Consider the following 19,792-nt stretch of genomic DNA (forward strand, 5'->3'; position numbering starts at 1 on the left):
CTTAAGTGATGAAGTCTGATAAAATAATGTAGACTGAGTTAGTTTAAATTAAGTAAAATTAGATTGGACCTTTTGGCTTTCCTGACATGTCTGGTTTAGTAACTGCAGGTATTCCCCAAATTTAGATTGTGAGCCCCGATAGGGACAGTGATGCTGATGTATGTAAAGCGTTATGGAATTAATAGTGCTATATGTGAATAAATATTATATTATTAATTATTATTATGTAATTCTGTAACTTCTTTTCTTTAGCACTGTATATGCAGCGCATGTTGTCATATCAGCTCATAGCCTTTATGTAGACATTGTGTATTAAGCTTAAAGAGGTACTTTCTCTTGCTCAACAAATTGAATGTCCCTGACGCTCTTTTCCGCTTTATGCTGAGTTGCTCCATTGCAGAGATATTCACATTTGTTTCTTCTGGAGCACACTATGTGAAATCTCTGCTTTGTAGTCCAACTGGGCATTTCTACAGAGTCTTCTCTTGGGCGTGCACTTTCATCCTTTCCTCCCACACGCCACCAATCACATCCCAGCAGCATCTGAGACAAATAGATCAGCTGCCTAGCTGTGATTGGCAGCATCTAGGAGAAAAGACCCTGAAGAAACGCCCAAGTTGGACTGCAAAATAGAGATTTCACAGTGTGCTCCAGAAGAAACAAATGTGAATATCTCTGAAATGGAGTGACGCAGCGTAAAGCGTAAAGAGGAACAGAATCAGAGGAACTCAGGAGTTTGTACAAATATTTAACTCAATTTTTTTTTAGCAAGTTACAGGCCCTCATTAAAACTAGAGCAGTTTTCTGTTATTGCATTCTTTTATTAGACAGGGTTATTAATATAATTAGTTCATTGTCACATTTGTTAAAAAAAAACTTACCAAAGTAGAAACTGACACCTTTCTTTTTCTGCTGGAAAAACAACCCATCTGCCGTTACGTGCACTCTAGCCTTGTTTTCCATCAAAAGCTTCACCAAATCTAAATTTCTCTTTTCTATTGCTATGTGAAGCGCTGTCTGTCCTGTGGGCAACAAATGAAAGAGGAAATATAAATAACATAAGCCAATGACATAATAAATATACATATATACATAATAAAAGATAAAATGTTTTAATGATGCAAATTATGCAAGGGGAAAGCATGAAAGCACAACATAAAGTAGTTGTCCTACAATGAAAACTTATCAGCTATCAACTGAATAAGTGATTAGTCTTTGTCCACTTGGGGTCCCACCACTAGAACCTTCACAGATCATGAAAAGGGTCATCTTGTGTCATCCATTTCAATAGAACAAGGATTGCATGAACACTTAAGGGTACGGTCACACTTTAGCGACGCTCCAGCGATCCCACCAGCGATCTGACCTGGTCAGGATCGCTGGTGCGTCGTTACATGGTCGCTGGTGAACTGTCAAACAGGCAGATCTCACCAGCGACCAGTGACCAGCCCCCAGCCAGCAGCGACGCGTGGAAGCGACGCTGCACTTGGTAACTAAGGTAAATATCGGGTAACCAAGGGCTTGGTTACCGGATATTTACCTTTGTTACCAGCGCACACCGCTTAGCGCTGGCTCCCTGCACTCCTAGCCACAGTACACATCGGGTTAATAAGCAAACCGCTGTGCTTATTTACCCGATCTGTACTCCAGCTACGTATGCAGGGAGCAGGGAGCCGGCACTGACAGCCTGAGAGCGGCGGTGCTAGTAACTAATGTAAATATCGGGTAACCAAGAAAGGGCTTCCCTTGGTTACCCGATATTTACCTTAGTTACATCTTACCACAGGCTGCCAGACGCCGGCTCCCTGCTCCCTGCACATTCAGATTGTTGCTCTCTCGCTGTCACACACAGCGATGTGTGCTTCACAGCGGGAGATCAACGTCCAAAAAATGAACCAGAGCTGTGTGTAATGAGCAGCGATCTCACAGCAGGGGCCAGATCGCTGCTCAGTGTCACACACAGCGAGATCGCTAATGAGGTCACTGCTGCGTCACAAAAAACGTGACTCAGCAGCGATCTCACTAGCGATCTCGCTATGTGTGAAGCACCCCTAAGGGGTACTTTGCACGCTGCGACATCGCAGGCCGATGCTGCGATGCCGAGCGCGATAGTCCCCGCCCCCGTCGCAGCAGCGATATCCTTGTGATAGCTGCCGTAGCGAACATTATCGCTACGGCAGCTTCACATGGACTCACCTGCCCTGCGACCGTCGCTCTGGCCGGCGACCCGCCTCCTTGTTAAGTGGGCGGGTCGTGCGGCGTCACTGCGACGTCACACGGCAGGCGGCCAATCGGAGCGGAGGGGCGGAGATGAGTGGGATGTAAATATCCCACCCACCTCCTTCCTCGCGCATATCCTACGGAAGCCGCAGTGACGCCGGTAGGAGATGTTCCTCGCTCCTGCGGCTTCACACACAGCGATGTGTGCTGCCGCAGGAGCGAGGAACAACATCGGACTGTCGCGTCAGCGTAATTATGGATTATGCCGACGCTGCACCGATGATACGATTACGACGCTTTTGCGCTCGTTAATCGTATCATCGAGCCTTTACACACTACGATGTCGCATGCGATGCCAGAAGTGCGTCATTTTCAATTTGACCCCACCGACATCGCACCTGCGATATCGTAGTGTGCAAAGCCCGCCTAAGTGTATTTTATAGAGCAGTAATACAATCTAAAGTTCATATATTCATAGTTTTCCCACATCTTGGCACTTAAGGAGTGCTGCTGTATTCTTTTGTTTGCTCTATTCATTGTCTATCATAGCACAGGTAAGTACAACACTTGTCTGTCTTTACCAATCTCTGCTAACCCTATAGACAATGAGTGAAGTTGCAGCAAACATGCTTGACTACTGCTTCTTTTAAATGGGGGACACCTCCCTGATGTGATTAACGGTGAGGTTGTCAGTGGTAGGGTTTCCAGTGATCAGACACTTATCCCTATTCCTGGAATAGGGGATAAGTAGGGATGAATAAACCCGAATGGTAAAGTCTCAGGTGCCAGACTCGACATGGACTTTTTAAAAAAGTCCCAGTTTGGTGTTTGGGTACAGTTCGTATGGTAATAAAGTTTATTGAAAGACTGAAAGGTTTAGTGCATGATGAAGTTGCCTGTACGCTGCTGTGATTAATAAAGAAAAAAAAAAAGTTACGTGAGCTACTGCCTATTTTTGATAACCAGAGCAGGTAAAAGAGACAACTGCAGGCTTCAACCCTCAGCTGACAGCTTTACCTTGGCTAGTTATGAAAAATAGAGGGCATCCCACATTTTTAATATTATTTAAATACATAATTGAAAAAACGGCTTGGGGTCCCCCCTATTTTTGATAACAAGCGAAGGTAAAGCAGACAGCTGGAGGCTGTTATTATCAGGGTGGGAAGGCCCTTGGTTATTGAGCCCTTCCCAGCCTAAAAATAGCAATCCACAGCCATTAGATGCGCCAATTCTGTCTCTTTACCCGGATCTTCCCGATTGCCCTGATGCGATGGCAAGCGGGATACTATTTTTGGGGTTGATGCCAGCTGTGAATTGAGAGCTCCACACAGCAGTGGATACTGCTAATGACAGGCTGCAAACCACAGAAATTCTCTTAATAGCATTACTACAACTGCCCATGGCAGAAATAACAGGGTGCAGATCACAGTCACATATCTGCTAGCATTCCAAGTACTGCCAATGAAAAGAGTGAAACTATAATCTATCTCTATTCATCTCAGGTGCTAGTTACTGATGAAGGCCATGTTTGGGCTGCAACGTCTGACTTGACTATACTGAGTATGAAATAATAAAAAATCATCATATTTTACTGAATTCAGGAGTGCCTTGTATATATTACTACTGTATATGGTCTGGAAACCTACCTGAGCACCCTGGTAACTAGAAATTCAGTAGAAGTGCCTTATCAGTTTGAACTGTGAATTGAGAGCTGACATCAAGCATATGGGTTAGTAATGGAGAAGTGTCAATCAGACACCCCCATTGCTAACCCGGCAAGTATAGAGTTGAAAAAAAACATAGCGGAAAAAAACTTTATTTTAATAAACACTCCCCCACACTGCCTCGTTCAGGAAGTCAGTGACGTTACCACTCGTGAGAAATTCCAGGCTGCACTGACCAGCAGTATCCTATGAAGCTTCATAAGAATTGATGGATGTCGTGGTACATTACTCTTTTTATTATGTTGGAACTTCCAGGATTTATTGTTAATTATTCAATTGGTACAGGGGTGAGTGTGGGGGAGTGTTTATTTTCCAATTGGATTACATCAGAACATCGAGGAATTTTTTTAATAAATTGGTGAATGAGGCAGTGTAGGAGTGTTCATTCAAATAAACTTTTTTTTTTCCCTGTGTGTGTGTTTTAACTCTACACTTACTGGCTTAGTAATGGATTGTCTGATAGATGCCTATCCATTACTAACCCCTGGGCTTGCTTTCAGCTGTCAATTCACACCTTAAGCAAGGATGGTTGACCTTAGGAAGATCAACATCCAACACCGCAGAGACACCATCACGTGTTTCTCAACGCAGTGATTCTAGAGCAATGCCCCCTGGGAAATATTCAAAACAAGAAAGCCTGAGGAGACACCATCACATGTTTCTCAACGCTTGACTGGAGACTGCCCTTCCCGTGGGTGTTCCTTCCCGGTGAAAGACCTGGCTAGTTTCCTGCCGGCGTTGAGAAACATGTGATGGTGTCTCCGCAGGCTTTCTTGTTTTGAATATTTCCCGGGGGGCATTGCTCTAGAATCACTGCGTTGAAAAACACGTTATGGTTTCTCCGCGGTGTTGGATGTTGATCTCCCTAAGGTCAACCATCCTTGCTTATGTAGTCTTCTACTAGGCATTGCTCCCACTAGCCAGTTTCCTACTCCACACTGATGAGGGGCAAATACCCCGAAACAGCTGTCTGTGGATGGATAAAATGTTTGGCATAGGTGGTCTCCTTGACTGGAGACTGCCCTTCCCGTGGTTGTTCCTTCCCGGTGAAAGACCTGGCTAGTTTCCTGCCAGCATTGAGAAACATGTGATGGTGTCTCCGCAGGCTTTCTTGTGTTGTCAATTCACACCTGACATTAACCCCAAAACCATAACCTTGTTTTCCACCACACTAATCGAAAAGAGCTAGGCAAAGTGCCAGAATTGATGCATCCAATGGATGCGCCAATTCCGGGGTGGCTGCAGCTGCTTTTTTTAGACTGGGGGGACCAAATAATCATGGACCCTCTCACCCTGTTAATACCAGCACCAAGCTGTCTGCTTTACCTTGGCTGGGTATCAAAATTAATTTAAAAAAATCCCCTTCATTTTTGATAACCAGCCAAGGTAAAATAAACAGCTTGGGGTATTAGCTGACAGCTGAGGGTAGCAGCCCACAATCTACTTTACCTTCACTGGTTATCAAAAATAGGCAGGAGCCCACATTTATTTTTTTTTTTTTTTTATTCCCTATCCACATTTGTTTGCAGTTTAAGTTAGAATGTGTTTTTATGCATTTTTGTAGTGGCAACTGAGCAGAATATCTCCAAGTCCTTTTCAAATGCTCAAATCTTAGTTCTAGTGATGTATTAATGACAATGGTTCTGGTGATGTATTCATGTAAGTACCCCTTAAATTATTTTGCAACCCTTGGGATTTTGTCAGTATGGCAATGTGGCTCTTGAACTGAAAAATGTGTAAAATGTTGTGCACTCCTGGGTTAGACTGATCCAGTAGAGGATTGAAGTGGTGCTGGAAACTGTTGAAGATGTAAGTATTTGAATACATTACATCATACAAAAAAATAAACTTTAATATCTGTATGGACAACAAACTCTGTGATTGCTAGTGATAATGTTTACATACATTATTAATATCATTGCAATGTTTTTTTTATCTTTAATCCTCCCAAGGTAGACTTTTAGTAAATGCATTTATTTCCTTGGCTTAAAAAGCATTAAACTGCTTAGGCTAATGTCCAGATGATGTCTCAACAGACATATACAACTTTACTCTTAAATACTGATTGAAAATCACTAATGTATTTAAAATGTATCTGAAAATGACATTCTAAAAACATTTTAAGAGGTTATACAGTTTAAAAAAAAATGTCCTTTCTTTCAGAAATGGCGGCACGGTTGTACATATATGGAGTGTGCTACTAAAGCTCAAACCTATTAACTTTAAAGGGTGCTTTACACGCTGCGACATCGCTAATGATATATCGTCGGGGTCACGTTGTTAGTGACGCACATCTGGCGCCGTTAGCGACATTGCAGCGTGTGACACCAAGGAACGACGATCAACGACCGCAAAAACGCCAAAAATCGTTGATCGTTGACACGTCGCTCCTTTTCATATCATTGGTGGTGCATGCCGCTGGTTGTTCGTCGTTCCTGCGGCGTCACACATCACTATGTGTGACGCCGCAGGAGCGACGAACATCCCCTTATCTGCGGCCGCCGGCAATGAGGAAGGAAGTGGGTGGGAGGCATGATCCGGCTGCTCAACTCCGCCCCTCCTCTGCTATTGGGCGGCCGCTTAGTGACGCCGCAGTAACATTGCTATGACGCCGAACGCACCTCCCCCTTAAAGGAGGGATTGTTCGGCGGTCACAGCGACGTCGCTGAAAAGGTATGTGCATGTGACGCTGCCGTAGCGATAATGTTCGCTACGGCAGCGATCACCAAATGTCGCACGAATGACGGGGGCGGGTGCTATCGCTAGCGATGTCGCAGCGTGTAAAGCACCCTTAATAGAACTTAGCTGCAAAACCAGACCCAACAGGTGGTGTTATTTCTGGATGAAAGTAGCAGGTATACTACACTCTTTAACCATGCTTTATAAAGTTATCTTTATAATACAATTTTAAACACATTCTCTTTGTATGAGCTCATTTAAGAAAATAATTATTTTATATCCAATACTTCTTCATGGAGTGCGATCTTGTGGCATGTAACAACATCAACAGTTTAATGGAAGCTCTGAAGATAAGTCATAATCCAGAGGAATGGAGGCTCTTCATTGATTCGTCCAAATAAGCCTATAAGCCGTCTTACTGCATAATGGACATGTGCTACCTTTGATTCCAGTTCGTTATGCCTTCCACATGAAAGAAACATTTGACAACGTGAAACAGCTGTTGTGGTACCTAAAGTATGAGTTACATTTGTGGTCCTGATATGGTGACTAGAGGTGCGCAGACCCGGACTATAAAAGTCCAGATCCATGCAGCTTCAAAAGTACCCCAGCACTGACCCTGGGCCCAGAAATCTCAGGGAACTCCAGATAACGATCCGGGTTTGGCCACCCGGTTAATAAAAATAAAATCAAAGAAAAAAAAAGAAAATAAGAATAAAGCAAGCGCTTTATACTTACCCGTCTCCGGACAACTTTAACTCTGCCTCCAGGGCACTCACTCTACTTCCAGGGCCGCTCATTATCTTCAGGTATATGCACTGCTTCCCCCACCCACCGGCACTCCCGGTGTCTTTGGTTGCAGTCAGACCGCCCACAGCCTGTGACACAGCGTGTCTGACTGCAACCAATAAGAGGCGCTCTGTGTATGTCTGGATTGGTGTAAACATAAATAAATAAAAAACTTGGAGTAGGGTCCCTCCATATTATGATACCCAGTAATGATAAAGCATATAGCTACAGGCTGAAGTCCCCAGCCGGGAGCTTATTTTGGCTGTGTATCAAAGTAAGAGGAACAACATGCAGTTTTGATTTTTTTTTCTTTAATTATTTAAATAAATAATTAAAAAAAACTGCATGTGGTCCCCCCATTTTTGATACCCAGCCATGATAAAGCCGATAGCTGGGAGCTGGTATTCTCAGGCTAACGAGGCTTATGCTTATTGGGCCCCCCAGCCTAAAAATAGCACCCTTCAGCCACCCAGGATTGTTGCATCCATTAGATGCGACAATCCCGGAACTTTACCCTGCTCATCCCAATTGCCCTGGTGCGGGGGCAATTGGGGTAATAAGGGGTTAATAACAGCTCACAGCTGCCACTTAACTCTAGTTTATTAATGGGTCTATGAGATCCCCCATTACTAATCTGTAAGTTAAAAGAAATAAACACAAACAGAGAAAAAAATCCTTTATTTGAAATGAAGCACAAAAAACACGGGCTCTTTTACCCCTTTAATAAACCCCAAAATACCCAGGTCCGACGTAATTCACACAAGGTCCCATCATGATTCCAGCTCTGCTACATCTGAAGTGACAGTGCATGGCCATAGAACATGACCACCCAACTTTATTATGGCTGGGGGGGAACGCTCGCCAGTTTTTTAAACTATTTATTCAATTACAAAAAAGATGCATATAGTCATTCTTATATTGATACACAGCCAAGATAAGCACATAGCAGTGGGCTGCAGCCTGTAGCCATATGCTTTATCATGGCTGAGTATCATCATATGGGGGAACCCTACGACAATTGTTTTATTTACTTAGTTAGTTTAACAGCAATAAAAACACACACACACAGTGCCTCTGATTGAAAGCATTCAGCCACGCTGTCGCACAGGCTGAGGGCATGTCTGACCGCAACCAATCAGAGACAAGGTGACTGCCAGTGGGTGGCAGAAGCAGTGCATTTGCATTTAGGATAATGAATGGCCCCAGAAGTAGCATTACAGCCACGCAGGAGACTCGGGAGACTAAGTATAACATACTTGTTACAATCCCCCTATCCCATCTACCACCATTTTAAAGAACTGGATTCTGGTCCACATAGACTTATATGAGGACTGATTCTGGGCCCAGGCCGGGTTTTTTTAGAACCCGATTGGAAACGCTGATCCCGGGTATCTGCAAGTCCGCCCATCACTAGTTATGACTTAAAGGTGGTTGCCCTCTTACTTGGTCTCCAGGGTGAATACATAATGTACTGCTCCTTTCTGTGTGAGATGAATAGCCATACAAGAGAATATAATTACAATAAAAGAGACTGGCCTCTCCGACATTCACTTCAGCCAGGTAGTAAAAATGTCCTGCATCCAACATTTGTTACCCACTGTCATGCCTCAGATTTGATCTGGCAGTCTCTTCTACTGTGGTCCATTTCAATCTCCACTGAGCCACAGTCAGGTTTGGTTGCTGTCCTAGTTCTGAAACCTTTGTTTGTGTGTATTGCCTTTCTGAAACAAGTGTTCTCAAAGCTGTAATTCAGTCTGCCCTATCACCAGGTGGGTGCAAATATTAGAAGCCTCCCCAGGCTTGCATTTCCCGCTGTTGATATTCTGAAGTGGACCCTGCTTGGAATTATGGCCTGCCTGCCAAGTGCTTTCCTTGGCGGACCATTACTTTTGGTTTGTCTTATTACCTTATTATTCAATTTGTACCTTCTCCCAGATTCTTAAGTAGGTACGTGATACCCTCGATGGCCACTTAGGAAGCAAAGGTCTGAGTGGTAATCTTAGTCATCCAGTTAGGGTTTCTTTCAGTCTACTCAGTGGCCTTTAGGGACTGTGCAGCTGGGAGCTTTAGTCTGTACAAGAACTGGGAGGGTCAGGTGTAATAGTTTTGAGTTAGACCTCAATTTACTTTATTTTTTACGTGTGCACTATTTTGGGCATAACACCAACATAAGATTTTGTTACCGCCATTGCATATCAAGTTGGGCATAATGAATAACTTTGTAAAGGCAATAAAGGATAAAAATACAAAAGCATTCAAGTATCTCACGAATAAATTTCCAAGGTTGAGTGAAGCAAAGATAAAGGAAGGAGTCTCTATTGGACCTCAGATTTGTAAGCTTTTTCAAGATGAGGAGTTTCTCTGTTTGTTGTAGGGAAGGAAAAGGCTGCATGGGAGCATTAACATTAGTGGTAACTAATTTTTTGGGAAACTCAAGAGCAGATAACAATGAAGAGTTGGTGGAAAATCTCCACAAAACATATAAAGATCTTGGATATAACATGGCCTTAAAGATTAATTTCATATATTGGCATCTAGACTTTTTTCCAGCAAACTACGGAGCAGTGAGCGACGAGGACAGTGAGATATTTCACCAAGATATTGCGGCTATGGAGAAAAGATATCAAGGAAAATGGAATCCATCAATGCTCGCAGATACTGCTGGACAATTGTAAGAGATGATCCGATGCAGGAGGACAAAAGGCACGAAAAAAAGAGTTATCACTAAATGAGGACCAAATTTTGTAGTGCAATTTCTAAAACTGATTATTCACAAGTGTTTAGGTGTTTAGAAACATTTAATTTATATTAATTGCTGCTAAGTTTCCTCTAAATAAATATCAGAAAACTGGAATAACAAAATATTCTGCATCTTTATATTTGCAAAAATAATATTGTTTCAAAGTACTGAAACTATAGGGGGTCAACCTCCTTGGATAGGTAGGGTTTCATATTTAGGGTATTACAGGGATAGATTCAGAAACCAATCTCATTTGATGTTCGTACCTTGTACCCTACGTGGTTTTTATAGGTATACATGTACCCTTTTGATGTTATCTGGATTCTATTGACTTTTTTAATGCATATCTAAAAAAAAAATGTTTTAAAGTCAGTGCCTAAAATGCCAAAAGAGCATCTGCAAATAAATCCACTAAGAGATAACAGAGCCATTTAGTGATTATCAGATTTATCTGCTTCTTTCACCTCCGCCTTTATACAAATAACATTAGCAGTGTAATTGCCATTAATGTATTGTGATTGTGAACCACTAAGTCTAAAGGCATTAGAAGAAATGCTTTCAAATGTATTAATAAGAAATGATGTTTTCTTTTCTTTTTCTGGGATTCATGTTCATTTACTGACTTATCATTCATAATACAACCAGAAAAAATGTATAACATTTATCTGCCCATTTTTATGAGGCCTGCAATTTGCATACATGCCGTGACATGCCAACTAGACGTGTGCGGCCTCCCTCAATGCAAGTGAACTGAGCTAGGTACGGCTACATCTAGTCAGAATGTGGCAAATCGCATACTTACAGTCACATGACTGCCCGCTCCCAGCATTGGAGAATTTTCGTGGAGCGTGGAGTGCATGCGCTATGAGGGTTCAGAAGTCTGCAGCCACATAAAGTGACTGCAGACATGTACCATAAGGCTGGACAACCCCTTTAATTAATTAGACAGGGAAGACTTGCTATGTGTAGCTATGTTAATACAGGATGGGGTCTACTACAGGGGGACACTATTACAGGATGGGGACCTGGAACATTATTACAGGTTGAAGGGTACTATTACAGGGGCCTATCCATCTAACTAGCCTGCAGGTAGGAACACAGGTCCAAAATTTGCATTTGGGCCTATAGGACTCTAGTTACATCACTGGTTGCTAGGATTCTATAAACTATAAGGGAGCATCAAGATGATTGAATACATCAGTCCGAGATCAGACCGCAATGCTCAAAGCATGCAGCTGTATAGAAATATGCACCTGAATGCACTTTTCGAGTATTTATCTATTCGGTCCCAATTTTTCTAGGGCTAACACTGTTTTAACACTATATTTGATCATTTTTCACTTGTTAATTTTGGACATTGTATATATTTTGCTTCAACCACGCCCGGGCACTGACTGAAATCTGGCTCTGTACTGGTGCAACGCTGAGACGGCTGTCAGTCAGTGCTGGGGTAATGGTTACCGCCACTGGTCACTATGCCCTAAGCAGTGACTGAAATTATCTCCAGCCCTGCTTCGATGCCTGAAAGCTTGAGGCTGCCAGGAGAAAAAAACTTAATTTCCTACCAACAACAGGGCTCTCATTGCAGTAGCCTCATGGCTTCAGAATGCTATTAACCTGCACATTAACTGCATATCTGCAAGTTAAAGAAGCATTCCCATCAACGTTTTTCATCCTCTTAATGTATTGCAATCATCATATAATCTAACATTGTGTATTTACAATTGCTCATTTTGCCCTTCTACTCAGTTAATTCTTTTCTTTTCCATTAAGTCTATGACATCATGTGATTAAAAGAAGACTAGCTTAATCCTTCTGAGCTCTATATAGAAACATGAAGTCACATTTCCCTGCAAGTCATCTTTTTTCATTCATCAGAAACTTCTGTATTCTCTATATTGCCATCAGTTTAGTGACCACTTTTAAAATATAATTTTTCACTTTTCTTTTTGTGATTCATATTTTAAACTTTGGCATAGGGTTGAGGGGTTCTTAGTATTTTGTAACACCTTCAGTTTTAATATTTTGAATTTATGGGGGACTATTTCTATTATTTTAATAACATTTCATACTTCCACACTCTTCCTTGTGCCTTTCAAGTTGCAAAAATAGGCAGTGTAACAAGACTGAAAAATGCCAATATTCCTAGAAGTATCATCTCATATCTCATGTCAGCAGCATTTTGCTGTTTAATTTGAGAGTAATATGATGTAGGGGCAGAAACCCTGATTCAAGGTATGTTTCATTTGCTCAGTATCTTGTTGTAGTTTCAATACAGTGTTTTATCAGCACGCGATTATCACTGTAAGACTAGATGTCACATACCAGGCAGTCCAGCCAATTTGTGTAAGCCCAACCCCACCACTGATTAACCCTAACCCAACTGTACCCAGAAATCTGCCAGCCAGTGGTGTGGGCAGTTTAATAGCATTCCTAGCACAAATACAGATACAGTCCAAACAAGAAAAAGAAAGTTGTGGTGCTGCGTGAAGTCTACACACTGGGATACCTATAGTGGTTTGGGTACTTAGGGCAAATGTGCACTGATGGCTTCCACATCAGAGGTTATGTGGCCCAGAATTTAATTCAGTGATAAATAGGCTCTCCCTCCACTGTTTTCCTTGACTAATAAGGATAACCGAAATAGAATAAAATAAATAGTCCAAACGAGGGATACTTAGCATCATAAAATAGGCTTCCTACTGATCCAAAGGAGGTTTTTGCATTGGTAGGTCATACCCCCCCAACACTGATCAAGGATGAATTGTGTTGAGCAATAACCCAATCTCTATAGTCTCCTATGTTATGTCCATGGTGCCTTCTGGCAGGTATAAACCTGTAATCTGCCTGTACAACCCTTCATAGGCAGCAGTTAATATGATCTGCCCAGGAACCTGTATTATCAATGACTTAGGGTGGTGTTACACGCACCGATTTATCGTGCGATCGCACCCACCCCCGTCATTTGTGCGTCACGGGCAATTCATTGCCCATGTCGCACAAAGTCGTTAAACCCTCGTGTCGCACAAAGTCGTTAAACCCCCATCACACGTACTTACCTCCCTAACGACGTCGCTGTGGGCGGCGAACATCCTCTTCCTGAAGGGGGAGGGACGTTCAACGTCACAGCGACGTCACACAGTGGCTGCTCAATAGAAGCGGAGGGGAGGAGATGAGCGGGCAGGACGTAACATCTCGCCCACCTCCCTCCTTCCGCATTGCCGGCGGGACGCAGGTAAGCTGTGTTCATCGTTCCCGGGATGTCACACGGAGCGATGTGTGCTGCCTCGGGAATGACGAACAACCGGCGCGCAGAAGGAGGAATGACTTTATGAAAATGAACGACGTGTCAACGAGCAACGATAAGGTGAGTATTTTTGCTCGTTCACAGTCGTTCGTAGCTGTCACACGCTACGATATCTCTAACGATGCCGGATGTGCGTCACAGAATCCGTGACCCCGACAACATATCGCCCGATATATCGTAACATTTGAGGCCTCCCTAAGTTCTCTTAGTGCTCTGGAGATTGTATTTACTCCTCTTAGGGCTGAACTTTTGCCTGCTAACGCCTCTACCTACTATACCAAGCATAGTACTAAAAAATGTGTTAATTGGAATAAACCACACAGTTATATAGATTTTCTCTTGGCTTCACTTACCTCTATAATAGTCATCAGTATATGGTGCATTAACCAGTTTTTCCAAATTATCAGTGTTCTCAGCAGCCTTCAGCAATATTGGGATAGTGTCATTCTTTCTGTTTCTTAAATTCCACATGGCCTTTAATAAACACGTCTTTCCAGTATCAGGATCTGGATAAGTAAAGAAACAAAGGGGGAAAATTTATTAAGGGACTATTTGAAATTACTTTTTCTTGTGGCTACATTGCTGTATATTGCTGCAAATTCTCATATTAAAGGGAACCTGTGAGGTAGAATATGCACCCAGAATCAAGAGCAGTTCTGGGAGCATATTACTAATCCCTGCCTTAAGGCCCAGTCACACACAACGACTTACCAGCGATCCCGAAAACGATGCGACCTGGTCGCAGGTGAGATGTTACACAGTCAGATCTTACCAGCGATGCAGGAACAATACAGGTCGCAGTAGCAAGCTGTATAACGATCTCAGCAGTCACTGTGACCCTGTCACACAGTGTCACACAGCGATGTGTCCTGCCCAGCAGGACATCGCCTTTGAAGAAAATGGCCTGAACCATTCTGCAATGACTAGAGATCTCACAGCAGGGGCCTGATCGCTGGTAGGTGTCACACATAACAAGATCGCTAACGGGATCACTACTGCGTCACAGAAACCGTGACTCGGCAGCGATCTCGCTAGCAATCTCGTTATGTGTGACGGTACCTTAACTGTCCCTGAATACACTAGCAGAGATAAAGAGATCTTTAGAAAAAGTATTTCTTAAGATCCTTTATGATATGCTAATGAGCAAAGGGACTAGTTGCAAGGATGTTATTTCCCTCAACTAGTCTGCCTTCTTAGCATGTTAGCACGCCCACAGGGGCGTGCTGACATGCTATTTGATGCTCATTGCCCAGCATCAGCGGTCATGCGCTTACCTGTGTCCATTTTCACAGCTTCGGAGGCACAGTTGGCTACACAAAGTATTTGAGAAAAGTCTTCTTTATGAGCTTTACATCATATGTGGCCACTATGCTTTTAGCGGACCCCCCCTCTAAGTTAGGGTTGTCCTGAAAATTAAAGGAGATTTATCATCATGTGTTTTCTAGAGCACACTACTCTCCCTGCCTTTCATCTTCCTAGTTGCAGGGGGCAGGGCAATAATGGATTGTTTGACAGTTTGAACAGACTGCATTGTCACACAAAGTGATTGAACTATGCATTCTCTGATTATCTATTGATACATAGCAGCATGTTAGGACCAAACCTGATAATACCAGAGGGCCCCTTTAATACTCTCCAAATTCAATAGGCAACCAGTATTAGCTTCTGTGCTCCCTGTAATGTTAACTGAAGACTTCTGTAGAGATAAGACACAGTGTGATCATCTGCGAAACACTAGAGAGCCTCAGCTGATGCATCCTCATATGACTGGGCTGGGCTCAGACAAAGTGCCTTTTCAGGAAGCCCAGTTATAAAGAGCAGATAAAAGCCCTTAAATAATCCTTTAAGTGTTAGAAATCAATCCGGAGTGAAAACTGAATTACCTAATCAGCTAAGCAATTTAATAACAACACTAATTTTAGGGGAAAGTCCGGCACCTTCCCACTTAGCTGTTTCAGATGTTACAAAAAGCAAAACTTATCTAATTACGGACTTTGAAATAACATTCTTTTTGCTTATTTGTGGTACAATCCTAACAAATGCCACGTTTTTACTTGCTGGAAAAATTTCCAAAAATATTTTTTTAAATGTGCAACTGTCTGTTAGTAAATTGTGGTGTTCATTTGATTGGAATCACATTTTGTGGTTTTGCTTTTCCTGGAGAGTGTTATGATTGTTTTTTTCTGTGCCATTAAAATGTTTACTGATGATTTAGTCATTTAAAGGCTATGTTCACTTAATACCATTTTATACTATTTCTATATTGATCTGTTTAATTGAGTCATCCTACACAAGAACAACAGCTAAGCTTGAATGCAAACAGCTAGAGCAAAGTTAGACATACGTACATTGAACCTGCAAGGAATGTTGGGTGATGTCAGCTCTGGACTATACAATAAACAATACAAATAATGGAATATAGCAGCACACTGTAAAGGCGGCGTTACAGGGGCCGATAGATTGTGCGATCGCAAGAGCGATTGAACCCGCCCCCGTCTTTTGTGCGTCACGGGCAATTCATTGCCCGTGGTGCACAAAGTCGTTAAACCCCCGTCACACGTACTTACCTCCCTAACGATGTCGCTGTGGGCGGCGAACATCCTCTTCCTGAAGGGGGAGGGACGTTCGGCATCACAGCGACGTCACACAGCGGCCGCCCAATAGAAGCGGAGGGGCAGAAATGAGCGGGACGTAACATTCCGCCCACCTCCTTCCTTCCTCATTGCCGGCGGGACACAGGTAAGCTGTGTTCGTCGTTCCCGGGGTGTCACACGTAGCGATGTGTGCTGCCACAGGAACGACGAACAACCGGCGCACAGAATGAGGAACGACATTATGAAAATGAATGATGTGTCAACGAGCAACGATAATGGGAGTAATTTTGCTCGTTAACAGTCGTTTGTAGGTGTCACACGGTACAACATCTCTAACGATGCCGGGTGTGCGTCACGAATTCCGTGACCCCGACGACATATCGTATGATATATCGTACCGTGTAACGCCGCCTTTAGCGATAAAAAAAAAAACATTAAATATATGAAATTTGAACTGCATTACTGCCATATGGAATTTACTTACAAAAATGAAGGTGCTTGCCACATAAATTTGCCATTTCATGAGAGCCCATCAACAGCGGCAAGGTGACTTTTCTTTGATGGTACCCTAAAGAAAGGTCATCTTGCTGTGGTTGATGGGCAATATAGAAGTAATGAAGTTCAAATTTCATACATTCATTGTCTGCATATACTGTATCTTGGCACTTGCATAGTGCTGCTGTATTCTTTTCTTTGTATATTATGCAGTGATAGTAGCTTGCACCTGTTCACACTTGCCTTGTTCTGTTTAGAGGTGCTGGTCAGTCTTTTGCTTTTATATAGTTTTCAGTAAACAATGACTCAAGATTACAATAAGAAACCTTTTTAATTAGATTGATTTTTTTTAAAGCAATCCATACTAATTGTAATTAAATAGTCTCAACTTGGCAAGTTGTCACTAAACATGAGCGAACATGTCAACATTTGAATTCGGCAAATCCACTCAAATTCAGCCTGGAAATGTGATTCTCATTGAATGACAATGTATTCAATGTACCCATTGCTGTTAAAAAAAGCTGTTTATTATGCTCTGAGGTCTGCAAACCAAAAAGTATGATAAATAGATGGGCCAAGATGAGTCGATAAAATATCGTACTTACCCTGCCCCTTACCAGTCCCTGATGTTGCATCTCCTCACTTATCCTCCGCTGACTTTTTTAGGCACCTGCTTTGGTTATGACCTCCTCTGCACGCTTCACCTTTGCTTCTGGTGCTTACTAGGTCTCAACACAATTAAGGCATTATTCCGTGTAATGACATCATGATGTCAGAACTTGCTTGAAAGCCTAACTGGCCAAAGTAGCGACAGTGAAGAATGCGAGGAAACTAGAGCCGCCGCTGATGCCTTAGGAACCCCGAGGAGGACCGGAGGACCATTGAGGAGCTGTAACAGCAGCAATAGGTGAGGGGAGAGGTGAGTATGATAAAAAAAAATTTAACCCCTTACTGGCCAATATCAATCTAGAACATGACAAGTTGGCCGCCAATTTGCTGGATTCATACAAATCAAATACCCAAGAATTCACATATGCTAAAATCCACAAACTTTTAGAAATTCTAAATGAGTTTCATTTGTTTATAATTAATGTTTATCATTAGTTATCACCTATCCACAATATCCCCATCGATACAGAAAACAGGAATGCCCCGTTAGAATACAGAGGTTGCTCCCTCATTACACACCACCTCCTCATTCATTGTCTATAGGACCTCCCCATTCTTATAGGATCCCAACATGCACAATTAGGACAACCGCTTTAACCGTAGGAGACTTCTGCATAATCCTTGAAGGGTTGTCCAATTTGGTTAGTTTTCTGACTTTTTTTTTCTTTAAGGACTACAGAAAGATATTTCTATGTAAAATCCAAACACAATTTGATGATGTAAGATGGCATGCAGTATGACTATTGTATCACTCTGCACAAATGAGTAAGATGTCTGCAACATCCTCCATTACCTATAAATTCATCATTAGTCAGCTTCTTCAGGGTTCTTTGCAGGTATCTTTCCAGCCCAGCCAGGTCTTCGGTATCTTCGTTAGCCACGGCAGCAAAGATTCTGTCTCTTGTGTAGACATCTTTAGGATCAATGTCAGGGGCTCTGTCAATATAAAAGTATTGTTTATATAAAGACTTGGGTTATATAATGGTTTGTATATCTGATCTATGGACTTTAGGATTGACCTGTTAGGAATTGCTGAGAAAAAAAAATATCTCTCTTTCTATTAAATTACAGAGGCTGTCACTTGAATGGGTATCTGCACCAAGGCATAAAATGTCATCACTAATCTTCATAAATGATTCTAGGTAGCTGTATATTCATGGAGACAGAAAGCCTGGTCATGCAGTCATATTCCTTCCATATGTTTCAACTTCTTTGTTAAACCTTAAATAAATTAAAAAAAAACATGGAGACCTGGGCAAGAAGCATCCAAATCACAGCCCTATATAATGCTTTAAAGTGACTGTGGTCTATGGCGATGGTCAACTATCAAGGTGTTCATAATGATCCAGTTGTTGGGAGCCCTCTAGGACATGAGGACCCTAAATAATTGTCCAATTTTCCAATTCACAGCAGTTCTGGATGCACATTACTAATCCCTGCCTAACCGTCTCTGTATACACTAAAAAGATCTTTAGAAAACGTATTTTTAAAGATCTTTTATCTTATGCTAATGAGCGCAGGGACTAGTTGCAAGGGCATTACGTCCTCCGACTAGTCCATCCTCTTAGCATGTTAGCACACCAACAGGGGTATGAACATGTTTTTCAATGCACATTGGCCAGTATCATCAGCGGTGACGCGCATACCTGTGTCCGTTGTCACTGCTTCAGATGCTGAGTTTAGGGTCAGTGCACATGATCAGAAGTCACCGAACGTCCGGTCATGCACACTATGAAGCCGGGTGTATGCGTCCCGGCTTCAGAGAGGTCTAGTGTGCATGACCAGAAGTGCTGGGACTTTTGATCATGTGCACTGACCCTAAACCTGGCGTATGAGAGGTGGTGACAATGGACACAGGTACATGTGTCACTGCTGATGACGCTGGTCATTGGACATTGAATAGCCCTGTGGGCGTGCTAACATGCTAAGAGGGTGGACTATTCGGGGAAGTAACACCCTTGCGACTAGTCCCTGTGCTCATTAGCATATCATAAAGGATCCTTAGAAATACTTTTTCTAAAGATCCCTTTATCTATGCTGCTATAGCCTGGGACAGTTAGGGAGGGATTAGCAATATGCACCAAGAACTGCTCATGGCTCTGGTTGCATATTACACCTGACAGGTTCCCTTTAAGATGATCATAATGATCCAGTCTTTGGGAGCCCTCTAAGACATGAGGATCCCAAGTAATTGGCTAATTTTCCAATTCACCTTAAACTTGCCATGTTAACAAATGTAGATTAGCAAGAAGCACGGACAAGGTATAAGGGAGTATGACTGCAGACTATTCAGGCTTTATCTCTAGTTTATTACCATGAAGTCACATAAGACTGTATAGGAGCTGTTCACACTAAACAGTAGGATATATTTAATGGAAACAATCTACATATTTTCATTTTCCTTTTGGCTACATTGATCCAAAACATAACATTTTTACATCAAAGATAAGTGAACCTTCAGTAATTTCGTATTTACACCATTAAAGTCTACACAAATGTAATAATATGGATTCTTCTAAGTTTTTCATAAGAAAGGAAGATCCTTGAAATGTTCGGAACAGAATGAGTCGTGTTT

At 42.3% G+C, this 19,792-nt stretch overlaps 1 protein-coding gene across 5 annotated transcripts in view; it reads right to left on the reverse strand.

Annotated features, from left to right (window-relative positions):
* LOC142291007 (transient receptor potential cation channel subfamily V member 1-like) overlaps positions 1 to 19,792 on the reverse strand; it is a 138,484-nt gene that overhangs the window by 76,137 nt on the left and 42,555 nt on the right. For all 5 annotated transcript variants that reach the window (XM_075335188.1, XM_075335185.1, XM_075335189.1 and 2 more), the window contains 3 exons: positions 18,011 to 18,153; positions 13,813 to 13,965; positions 882 to 1,022 (listed from right to left, as the gene is read on the reverse strand). In XM_075335188.1, the coding sequence (XP_075191303.1) occupies positions 882 to 1,022; positions 13,813 to 13,965; positions 18,011 to 18,153 (437 nt within the window). The remainder of the gene's footprint in view (positions 1 to 881; positions 1,023 to 13,812; positions 13,966 to 18,010; positions 18,154 to 19,792) is intronic.

This window comes from Anomaloglossus baeobatrachus, chromosome 2 (genome assembly GCF_048569485.1).
Source record: "Anomaloglossus baeobatrachus isolate aAnoBae1 chromosome 2, aAnoBae1.hap1, whole genome shotgun sequence".
Classification (NCBI taxonomy): Eukaryota; Metazoa; Chordata; class Amphibia; order Anura; family Aromobatidae; genus Anomaloglossus; species Anomaloglossus baeobatrachus.